Source organism: Haliotis rufescens, unplaced genomic scaffold, assembly GCF_023055435.1.
Source record: "Haliotis rufescens isolate VD_foot unplaced genomic scaffold, xgHalRufe1.0.p SCAF_4, whole genome shotgun sequence".
NCBI lineage: Eukaryota > Metazoa > Mollusca > Gastropoda > Lepetellida > Haliotidae > Haliotis > Haliotis rufescens.
Genome location: NW_025964112.1, coordinates 56,200,575 through 56,213,209, shown reverse-complemented (window position 1 = coordinate 56,213,209; position 12,635 = coordinate 56,200,575). Strand labels below are relative to the sequence as shown.

At 41.3% G+C, this 12,635-nt stretch overlaps 1 protein-coding gene across 3 annotated transcripts in view; it reads right to left on the bottom strand.

Annotated features, from left to right (window-relative positions):
- LOC124114645 (dolichyl-diphosphooligosaccharide--protein glycosyltransferase subunit STT3B-like) overlaps positions 1-12,635 on the bottom strand; it is a 36,584-nt gene that overhangs the window by 16,455 nt on the left and 7,494 nt on the right. The window contains exons 2-7 of one of the 3 annotated variants that reach the window (XM_046475322.2): positions 6,584-6,692; positions 4,317-4,426; positions 3,435-3,523; positions 2,190-2,278; positions 1,713-1,778; positions 509-608 (exon numbers count right to left, since the gene is read on the bottom strand). In XM_046475322.2, coding sequence (XP_046331278.1) covers positions 509-608; positions 1,713-1,778; positions 2,190-2,278; positions 3,435-3,523; positions 4,317-4,426; positions 6,584-6,692 — 563 coding nt within the window. Of the gene's footprint in view, positions 1-508; positions 609-1,712; positions 1,779-2,189; positions 2,279-3,434; positions 3,524-4,316; positions 4,427-6,116; positions 6,136-6,375; positions 6,403-6,583; positions 6,693-12,635 lie in introns of those variants that run through there. The other 2 variants (XM_048381649.1, XM_048381651.1) reach the window with 2 other exon arrangements.

Below are 12,635 nucleotides of genomic sequence, written 5' to 3'. Positions count from 1 at the left end.
GTCTGCCCAAGTTTCACCATGGAGAGACAAGCATGGGATACGGGGACCTAGACTGCCCAAGTTTCACCATAGGGAGACAAGCATTGGATATGGGGACCTAGTCTGCCCTAGTTTCACCATGGAGAGACAAGCATGGGATACGGGGACCTAGTCTGCCCTAGTTTCCACATGTGGGGACAAGCATGGGATACAGGGACCTAGTCTGCCCTAGTTTCACCATGGAGAGACAAGCATGGGATACGGGGACCTAGACTGCCCAAGTTTCACCATAGGGAGACAAGCATGGGATACGGGGACCTAGTCTGCCCTAGTTTCACCATGGAGAGACAAGCATGGGATACGGGGACCTAGTCTGCCCTAGTTTCACCATGGGGAGACAAGCATGGGATACGGGGACCTAGTCTGCCCTAGTTTCACCATGGGGAGACAAGTATGGGATATGGGGACCTAGTCTGCCCTAGTTTCCGCATGTGGGGACAAGCATGGGATACGGGAACCTGCCACCAACCTGTGTATATTCTTGTAGAGTACCGCCCCATCAGGAGCAGCACGAAGACATGGAGCGGGATGAGGTTGATTATAAAAACATAACCGCCCCATGCTGACACCTGCAACATCCAACACCAAGTTTCAAGAAACACACACCAAATACAGCATGGAGAAAACACTATAACATGACTGATCAATAGTGAGCGAGTTGGGTTTAACGCCGCTTTTAACCATATTCCAGTTATATCATGGCGTGTCAGCTAAATGTGGGAGGAAAGCCAGAAGTGATGCAGGTCTCAGACGTTTACCACTTCGGTGAAACCCACAAACCTAGAAACATAATCAGGGCAAACCGGGATTCATAGGTTTCTGGCGTGCCCAAGGGACGCAACTCTGCACAGCAAATCACCCCAGCCCGACTGATAGAAAGAAACATGAGAAACACTTCTGGTTATAGATGACTTGTAAGAAGTTAAAGAAAACCTGATTTTTTTTCATATTACTACAGTTAATCTGATGCAGCATGAGGGATCATAATAGTAATTAGGGATGTCACGATACAACTATCTACCGATACGAAATGTATCTATTTACAATACGATACGCATCATGATACTTACTTCGCAGCTATTTTGTGCTAATTTTTATATTTCATGGGGCATAAACACTATTAAATAGGCTTAAAACTTTCTGAGTATCTGGGGAAAAAGGAAATGTACTACGTAGGTTGGACCCATTTTGCCATTAAAGTCATTCCATTACTGTTTTAAGTGTTCCCGGTGTGTAACGGTATGGTATTAAAATCTGAATTGACTCAGGCTTAAAATTCGAATTGAATTGAAGTGTGTATTGCGTATCATATCGTTTGAGAATATCGATGCACAGGTGTATTGCTGAATCACAACATTTCTAATAGTATTTTTGCAAGAATTTGGTGTTTTATAACTTCTTTTGAGTAGTACAAAATACAGATTCTTCAATAGATACATACCATGACACTATACATCCTTGTATAGATACTGTCACCATGATCATGTTGCTATTACATACTTTCCGTCACATGAAACATTTCTCCTGAATTGCTCATATTATCAATGCTTGTAAACATTCATAATTTCAAACATTCTCCATTTCTTAGCATTTAGCAAAAATCGGATAATAGAAGGCATGGTTAATATTAGCAAGTTCTTGACTGTTGAACATGCAAAAGACGGTTTACTTACCATATAAAAATAAGACACTGCTGTGCAAATGGCCCAGAATAACGTTCCTGTTTTAACGGCTTTAATCTGCAAACAGATGGAATTCGTCAGAGTGAGTGAGATTGGGTTAACCCCTTTAGGAACAGAAACTCAATATTTTCAAGCATAAAAGTAGTTCGAGTAGATTAGAGTGAGTGAGTGAGTTTGGTTTAACGCCGCTTTTAACAGTATTCCAGTTATATCCCCGCGTGTCAGCTTAATGTGGGAGGAAAGCCTGAAGTGATGCAGGTCTTAGATGTTTACCACTTCGATGAAACCCAGGAGCACGGGTATGGTGCTCACAAAGCTAGAAACATAATTGGGGCGAACCGGGATTCGAACCAACGATCATAGGTTTCTCACGTGCCCAAGGGACGCAACTCTGCACAGCGAATCAAGGCGCCTTAGACGACTGGGCCACCCGTGCCCCCTCGAGTAGATTAGAAAACGTGGACTTACCCATAAGAAATACGTAAACATGAGGGCAAAAATGGCAATGCCCTCGTTATCGTAACTCCCCGCCACTGACCGGCTTATGTAACCAGGGACTGAAACACAAATACACAAGTATGTCACCACCTCAATGAGAGTCAAGTAGACCTGATTCTAGGCAGAAATTAAAATAGTGCTGCTATACATAACTGGATATTACATTTAAAGACAATCCGTGCATGAATAAAAAATCTGTCTATTTAGCTATCACTATATTTCATCAACAACCAGACCTGTTCGTCACGGGTGGAACGAGCATTCATTGTAACAGCCATCTGCATAATGCTACCCCTGTGTCACAGGGCCATATGACACAGTTGAACCAATCAACTCAACTCGAAAGGTTGCACGGGAATCACGCACGCTGAGAAGCCCAACGCTAACACCGTACTCGTGCATGCGTGATTCCCGTGCAACCTTCAGGTTGAGTGACAAACAGGTCTGGTTGTTGATGAAATATAGCGATAGCTAGACAGATATTTTATTCATGCACCGATTGTCTTTAAATGTAATATCCAGTTATGTACATCTTCCCGAGGCAAGTGAGTTAACTGACTATAAAAGTCCAGTTTCCACCCTTGCCGAACTAGGCTGGAATTCCTGGGCTCGATCGTAGGGCCACCAGTGGCTATTAGGAGTTATGTCCTTTCTATGCCTCTCCTATTGACCAATCAGATTCAACCTCTCGTATCACTTGCATTTGTTTCAAACAAAACGGTGGCGCCCAGTAAAGACGATCTGATTGATAATAAAGATCTATATTGTGACAAAACGAGTCTTACATCGTGAAGTGCATCAAATCACGTGAGCACCTTGATTAAAAGCATGAAAAGATTTAGAAAATATCTGTTGACAACGAGTTAGCGATGCACATGCTTTGCAAATCCTGCAGTCGACCGAAATCTGCATGACACATTACGAACCGGATTTCGATTTCGGTGCGCGATTTTGATTGGACTATGCATAGACTTGTTAGTCCACCCAAAATGTAACTCCATAATACCAGCCTAGTTCGGCAAGGGTGGAAACTGGACTTTTATAGTCAGTTAACTCACTTGCCTCGGGAAGATGGTTATGTATGACTGTTTAATAATCTCACTTTGACTGGAGTAGGTCTGATAGTTTTTCAGATATTGTAGTAAACGTCGGTACCTTAAATTACCTTCCAGACTATGGACACAGAAAGTTATCCTGATATTCCCTCCCACTTACCAATGGCAATGAAGCAGGCAGCAAACAGCCCAGCCCCAGCATTCCAGACTTCCTTGGTGAAGAAATACACAGCAAGTGCAGTAAGGCCACTGTAACAAGCAGGCATCTTTATTACACCAGGGTCCCAATTTCCGACCAATATTCATTAAGTAATAGCCAAGTAAGGATAATGAACAACTTCTTTATTACAATTAAGAGCGACGTTTCGGTGTAACACCGTTATCAAGCAAGTGGAGAACCTACAGCAAAACATCGCTCTTAATTGTAATAAAGAAGTTCATCCATGAATTATTATCCTTACTTAGTACTCCAACTTCTAAATGCCTATCAAAGAAGTAATGGACACTTGGCTGCTTGGATGAAAATATCAAAAGAAAAAAGAAAATCAAGACAGCAACCTGGCATTAGTAAATGCATAGAATTAGAGATAGGAATAGGATGCGGCGTCAAATACTGATGGATGAAATTAAAATTCAATTTCCAAAACTCTGACATAGGCTTCATGTAAGTTCTAAGAACAGTATTATGCATTACTGATATTACTCTTGAAGCTTGGCTCCTTTTATTTCCCCTGGCTCCCTGAAGAAAATATTGGAGCCATTGGCTCGTTAGGTAACAACTAAACCTGCCTGCCTATTCTAATCTAAGTCCCCACGGGGAAGAGATCCTAGTTATATGACATTGAACTGAGAATTGTACACTGTCTACAAGAGGATAATAGCACGACAATCAGCTGCCTTAGCATGCATAGAGCTTTTGAACTGCGGACATGTCAGTAGATCTTGAAGATTACAGGATATTCAGGACAAATGCCTGCTGATGGATGCTGCAAATTGGGTGATTCATCAGTCAGGATACCGAGGTGCGCCTGTGTGGACTTACCTAAATATCGGAGCTAGGAACACACATATATCCCGGATGTGGACTGGGATGTTGAGAGCATTGAGGACCCAGTATATGGAGCCTGACGTCACCATCAGCCCGGGATACACCTGCAACAGATCAGTCGTCCTTACATCTTAACACAACAGATCAGTCGTACTTACATCTTAACACAACAGATCAGTCGTACTTACATCTTAACACAACCCTTCAGTCGTACTTACATCTTAACATAACAGATCAGTCGTACTTACATCTTAACACAACAGATCAGTCGTACTTACATCTTAACATAACCGATCAGTCGTACTTACATCTTAACACAACAGATCAGTCGTACTTACATCTTAACATAACCGATCAGTCGTACTTACATCTTAACATAACAGATCAGTCGTACTTACATCTTAACATAACAGATCAGTCGTACTTACATCTTAACATAACAGATCAGTCGTACTTACATCTTAACACAACTGATCAGTCGTACTTACATCTTAACACAACCAATCAGTCGTACTCACATAAGACAACAGATCAGTCATACTTACATCTTAACACAACAGATCAATAGTACTTACATCTTAACACAACCGATCAGTCGTTCTTACATCTTAACACAACCGATCAGTCGTACTTACATCATAACACAACAGATCAGTCGTACTTACATAACACAACAGATCAGTCGTACTTACATCTTAACACAACCAATCAGTCGAACTTACATCTTAACATAACAGATCAGTCGTACTTACATCTTAACACAACAGATCAGTCGTACTTACATCTTAACACAACAGATCAGTCGTACTTACATCTTAACATAACAGATCAGTCGTACTTACATAACACAACAGATCAGTCGTACTTACATCTTAACACAACCAATCAGTCGAACTTACATCTTAACACAACTAATCAGTCGTACTTACATAACACAACAGATCAGTCGTACTTACATCTTAACACAACAGATCAGTCGTACTTACATCTTAACACAACCGATCAGTCGTTCTTACATCTTAATACAACCCTTCAGTCGTACTTACATCTTAACACAATACATCAGTTGTATTTACATCATAACATAAACCAACATCAATTGTAAAAGCACATTGGCAGTACTTCGTAACACAATATCATACTTACATTGTAAAATAACACAATAAGATACTGATTTAGAAACATTACACTTCAATCGTAGTTTGCAGGGTCTGATTTAATACACTTGATCTAACTAGCGCCAGGTGCAAGTTGACATGAAAACCTTATGGAAACCAGACAATAACAGGTTGCACCTTGGGCCCATATTTTAATCAACGGATGCATAAACTAGTCTAAATAAATATACTCCCATAGGGTACAAGGTCGAAGCATGTACTTACTGCTCCTTAGACAATACGGCCCAGTGGGTACCATGTCGTAGCATGTACTCACTGTTCCTTGACAATACAGCCCAGAGAGTACAAGGTTGTAGCATGTACTCACTGTTCCTTGACAATACAGCCCAGAGGGTACAAGGTCGTAGCAAGTACTTACCGTTCCTTAGACAATACAGCCCAGAGGGTACCATGTCGTAGCATGTACTCACCGTCTTCGGACAATACGGCCAAGAGCGTACAAGGTCGTAGCATGGACTCACCGTCCTCGGACAATACGGCCCGGAGGGTACAAGGTCGTAGCAAGTACTAACCGTTCCCCAGACAATACGGCCTAGTGGGTACCATGTCGTAGCATGTACTCACCATTCCTCGGACAATACGGCCCAGAGGGTACCATGTCGTAGCCAGTACTTACTGTTCCTCCGACAATACGGCCCAGAGGGTACCATGTCGTAGCATGTACTCACTGTTCCTCCGACAATACGGCCCAGAGGGTACCATGTCGTAGCCAGTACTTACTGTTCCTCGGACAATACGGCCCAGAGGGTACCATGTCATAGCCAGTACTTACTGTTCCTCCGACAATACGGCCCAGAGGGTACCATGTCGTAGCATGTACTCACCATCCTCGGACAATACGGCCCAGAGGGTACAATGTCATAGCATGTACTCACCGTTCCTCCGACAATACGGCCCAGAGGGTACCATGTCATAGCCAGTACTTACTGTTCCTCCGACAATACGGCCAAGAGGGTACCATGTCATAGCATGTACTCACCATTTCTCCGACAATACGGCCCAGAGGGTACCATGTCGTAGCAAGTACTTACTGTTCCTCCGACAATACGGCCCAGAGGGTACCATGTCGTAGCATGTACTCACCGTTCCTCCGACAATACGGCCCAGTGGGTACCACGCTCTGTCATCAAACCAGTTGAGGAAGTTATAGAATCCATTTGTCACCATGTAGTGGGTTGAACGATAGTTGAACCTAGAACGCAGAAAAGATCATACAGTTTTGCTTTTACTTAGGTCTACAATGTTCATTGACATTCTTGATTTACAACATAAGCTTGTTTGTTGTTTAATGCTGCAATAAGCAATATCATGTGGGCATGGTGGTGTGTAAATAATCGAGTCTGGACCAGGCAATCCAGTGATTGACATGAGCATCAATCTGGGCAATTGGGACCTCCCAGTCTCACCACCCGTCCCGTTGGTCGACAGATACGTCCGGCATAGATTGCTGAAGACCCATTCAGCACTTGTGCTTGTGGTAAGAGGTGATTAAATGATTTACAACAAAGCATTTATCCAACGTCACTTACATTAGCACACATAGTATTCTTCACAATTGTGGCATAAGAAGAAAAAAGACGGATTAGAAGTGTGGCAATTGACTGAAACAAATTGAGATTGGTCAGAACCACCTAACTGGAGTGAGTGAGTGAGTGAGTGAGTGAGTGAGTGAGTGAGTGAGTGAGTGAGTGAGTGAGTGAGTGAGTGAGTGAGTGAGTGAGTGAGTGAGTGAGTGAGTGAGTGAGTGAGCGAGTGAGCGAGCGTTGTTTTAGGTCTTTTTTGGCAATATTCCAGCAATATCACAGCGGGGGGACACCAGAAATGGGCTTCACACATTGAACCCATGTGGGGAAGCGAACCTTGGTCTTCGGTGTGATGAACTAATGCTTTATCCACTAGGCTACCCCACTGCACCAGAACATATAAAAGGGGGTAGTTGGCAGGTGAGAATTGAGAGGGCAGGGGATTGTCTGGGTGTTCTGATCATGCTGATTCCCAATATATTTTTCAATGTCGACATGGTCCAAAACTAATTGCCAAAACAATTGCAGCATTGAAATGTCACATTTCTGGTCATCATAATCATAAGGACCAAACCGAAGAAGGATTTCATACACAGTTTTATATTATCATCATTATTGCATCATGAACTTTAGGAAATAAGGATTTAATACTCAGTTTTATGTATCATGAATATTTCATAATAAAATGCCTTTGAAAGTGTTGAATTAAATAAAATAAGGACTTTGCAAAATTACCAATTTTGTACAAATAACGAAAGCTTTTTTTTCGGATGTTCCTGCCACAGGCACATATCCTATATAAATCCCTGGGTCTGTTGAAAGCACTCAAAGTACAACTAAACCTAAGCTCCACCTGCACCTAAACCCACATCAGGCACACAGACTGTAGACAACAATACACAATCAGTTTGTTTGTTTGTTTGTGGTGTGCGCCACTAATATTCCAGCTATATGACAGCGGTATGTAAATAATCGAGTCTGGACCACACAATCCAGTGATTGATATCATGAGTACCGATATACGCAATTGGGATACGATGACATGACAAGTCAGCAAGCGAGACCACCCGATCCCCTTAGGCGCCTCTTACGGCCAGCATGGTCGCTTCTTAGGACAAGCATGGGTTGCTGAAGACCTACTCTAATCTGGACCTTCACGGGTCTACACAATCAGTGACATCATTCAGCACCATAATGCAACACAAGCCCCCCACTCTATTACCATTCAATCAAGAAACAGTAAGTCTATTAGTGTTAGTCTACTTAGTGAGCATGGCCTAAGAAACAAGTGCAAAAGTGAGCATGGCTCACTAATACCCCTGACCCGCCTAGTGTGTCAGTAGTTACAAATTAAATAGCTAGGATAGGGTTAGGGTTTGAAAAATACATAAAAAAATGGAAAATTAATAAAAACAATTTTTTTCTTTTGACTGCACCCCTCCATATGACACAGGATGAATCCACTCAATAGTTTAAGAGAAATCGCGCAGACAAAGTTTTCAGAGGGACGGACGGAACCTTGGTATAACTATATACGTCCGACATTTTGTCGGGGTATAAAAAATGTTTACACAAACAAACACAAGAAATTGCTTGGTGAGCCAATCAAATACCACAGAATCACTTGCAATTCATATTCCAGGGGCAAGCTGCTAATTCTGATATTCCACATCCTTGAATCAGACTGAATCAAATTGAATCATGTTAACAGGGTGATCATTGTCTCCTCTTATCTTTCATGTTGACAGAGCTGTTAAACTGTTGCACCAAGAAATGATTTTTGACAAGTATGAATCAGTGTGTCCACTTGATGTGTGATATTGTGATGCTGCAAGCCAGTCAGACAGCAGACAATCACGTTAAACGTTGAGATGATTCCTGCCCCAGACATGATAAATGTCAGATACCATCCACTGAACAATGTGGAATATTACAAAGCACGATCTCTATGGGTCCAACAGCGATGATGGCTCAGGGACCGCAATAGGACAACTACTGGTGTTTCATGTAACATGCCAATAACAGATATAACGTATTCGACGTAATAAGCGCCCAGGGTGCTCTCAAAACTATAAATAGGGGTCTCTTATTAGAATATTATTTTGGTGAAAAAAAACAGAGTTGAAAGATTAATTTTGTGGTTTATGCTGACAGCCTGAAATGTTTATCTACGGCAGATATATTTTTCCAGAATTTAATTGCCCATGAATAAGGGTGCATATAACATATGAGTAGCGTATTATACCCGAAAAAATAAGTCTTGTGTACATTGATCCATCGGAAGGGGTGCCAACTGGGATTGTTCACTAGCCAATATATAAGCAAATATCGCCGTGGGCACTTATTAGAGCGGGGCGCTTATCATGCTTATTACGTCGAATACGGAACTACAAAAAAAAGAAATAAAGGACTACCTAACAGATTAACTATGGTTTGTTTGTTGTTTAATGCCGCACTCAGCAATAAATAAATGTATATAATCGAGTCTGGACCAGACAATCACATGATTAACATCATGAGACATCGATCCACGCAATTGGAATCAATGACATGCATCAACCAAGTCAGCAAGCCTGTCCACACGATCCTGTTAGTCGCCTCTTACAACAAGCATAGTCGCCTGTTACAGCAAGCATGGGTTGCTGAAGACCTAGCTATCCTACCCCGGATCTTCATGGGTCGATTAACTATAGTAATATTAAAGAATTAGGTGGTTCTAAACTTCAATTTAGTAGTATTTTCGTAAAATTGGTAGAGAGAGAATAAAATATTTAATTTTCATTTTGTTTGAAAAGAAGGGGTGAGGGACAAATATTAATTTCAGGCTTGACTTTAGGTTAAGTTCCACCCAAAAAAATTTTTGCAATTAATTTAAATCAAAATTGCAAACAACTTTTTAAATATTAGAATATTCATACTTTTCAAACAAAGCATCTTTAATTCTTTTTAGGAAGAGAATATATGGATGTCAACTTCTTTATTATGAGGAACACAACGTTTCGGAATATATGTACTCCTTCATCAGGTGAATGAATGCCATGAGGCAGAAAGCATATATTCGTACATGTAAGGACAACAAAATTATTAGATAACAAAGGGTAGAAACTGACAAGGGACGCCTACAGATGATTGGCGCTGATAGGAGATTAGCAATAGACAAGGGAAGCTAACTCTTTACAGTAATTTGTGCTGATAGTATGGAAGCCAGCACTTAAGTTATCATAGATAAGTAATAGGTAATGGACACTGGGCAAACAGGAGGCCGGGGGTAATTAGCACTGATAGGTGAAAGAATGGACATAGCAAAGCACAAACTGAAGCCCGCTGGGTGATCCTAGTCAGTGCTAATCACCTCGCTGGCTTCAATTTGCCCTTTACCCATATATTCTCTTCCTTATGTGTATCACTTCTAAATGCCTTTCAAAGATTTAATTTTTTTTGTTTTACAAAAGCCAATAAATCATATATAGGTAAATAAAATACACTGGTCAAAAATATATATTGGTGTCAAAATAGTTTTGTTAAAAAACATAATTAAATAGCTAACCAAAATAACAACTTGAAATATCCCGCTCCCCAGATGTTTCTGACCTCCTTAGCGTGCTTAGTATTCAACAATTCATGGCATTATTTTGTTATAACTCACCAACGTAACTCGCAATTCATGCTACTGAACCTGCTCAGGGTGTCTAGATAGACAAGACAGATATGAGACTGTATCACTCAGCTACCAACATCATGATTTAGATGGAGTAGTATATTGGGCCATAACTCTCTCCTGACTTGTGTGTGCTTTCTGTATGAAAATTAAACAGCACAAAACTAACATGACTTCAGCATGTTCAGTATCCAAACCAAAATACCACATCAAAATTACATCAACCACTGTTAAACGTCGTCAAAATGCCTTCAACCGTCACCAACACCATCAGCTTTTGGCCAAATTTAAATCGTCATGTGGACATTGACAATCATATAGAATTACCAATTACACTTGGAGCATACCATTGATTCACCTTCTAGGACAGAACAATAACACATGACTGCACTGTGTTTCCTCTACAGCTCATGCTGCTATTACCGCAATTATGTACCCTCCCAGGGGGATTCCCTGTGGAAACACTGTGGCGCTCAGGACCAATTCATCACCTCACACCTACATGCTGTCACACACCGGTTACAGTTCTAGCAAATCACCCAATCTCACAATGAATTATTAATCACAGAATCGCGTTCCAGTCAACGCAACTTTGAGCAGAGAAAAGTGCTCTTTACTGTCAAGGTGCTTATAAAATCAAGGATGTGAAATATTCATGAGTATTTTTCTAATACCTGCAATAAAACGGTAAATCGATACAATTCCTTGATTCTCTCTGCATGACACTTGTGGTTTGTGTGGGGCAGTTATAATGAACGTCTGGGTTGTAGAGTACAAATCTGTTGTGTTCGATCCAGCCTTTTTTTCACGTCAAAAATGTTTTTAAAATTGAAATTCCTGGTCCTTGAGATCAAAATGGTCAATGGATATCTTAACATGAATAAATGACACTTTGTTTTATGGATAACGACTTCTTGTACTCTTCTTAAGGCGTTTCGGAGCTACTTCTTTCCCCTTCATCACGTTAAGGATGTTTTAACGCCAACACTTCTAATAAACATGTTACATTACACAAATATGAGGAGTGCATGAGTGAGTTGGGTTTAGCGCCGCTTTTAACAGTATTCCAGTTATATCGTGCCGTGTCAGCTTAATGTGGGAGGAAAGCCCATAGTGATGCAGGTCTCAGATGTTTACCACTTTGGTGAAACCAACGTGCAGGGGTATGGTGTTGACAAACCTAGAAAAATAATCGGGGCGAACCGGGATTCGAACCCACAATCATAGGTTTCTGGCGTGCCCAAGGGACACAACTCTGCACAGCGAATAGCGGTGCCTTAGACGACTGGGCCACCCGTGCACCCACAAATATGAGGAGTACACACTGAAGGTAAAAGGCTACAATATTAACACATTATCAGGAATCATCCCTATTAGCTTGTATGGCCTATTTGCCATATTTATGACCCACTGAAGAACATTAATTATCCAAGAGGCTCAGTTTTCAAATTATCACCAGACGTGTCTGGCAACACCTATAACCATGTTAAAGTGTTGAATCGTTAATGAGTGCTGATTGTGTCTCTTGTGATTCCTGTGACTTTTATGGCAACTGTCCAGGGACAATAGACGGAAACCTTTAGAAATGTCGGATTCATGGATGCTGCTGCCTCAAACTGTTTTCTCTATCATCATGATCATGAAGGAAAAATCAGTGGCATCCACACCATTATCATAACAAAAGCTGACACCAACATGATCAACACAATACCATTTAGAGGTGGGGAAATGGGACTTAACGTTGCATTCAAGATGACTGCACTTATATAGCGAGGTACATGCACGTATGTGGCTACTTGTACTAGTCCAGACTGATGCCGATTTATAGTGCTAGCTCACTGAGACGGGCTGCCGCAGTTTAACATGAATACCCCACTCAGACACAGTATACTGACTCCAAGCCGACAAGTCCTTGTTTTAGCCCCTTAATGCCATGCACCAGACAGGGAACAAC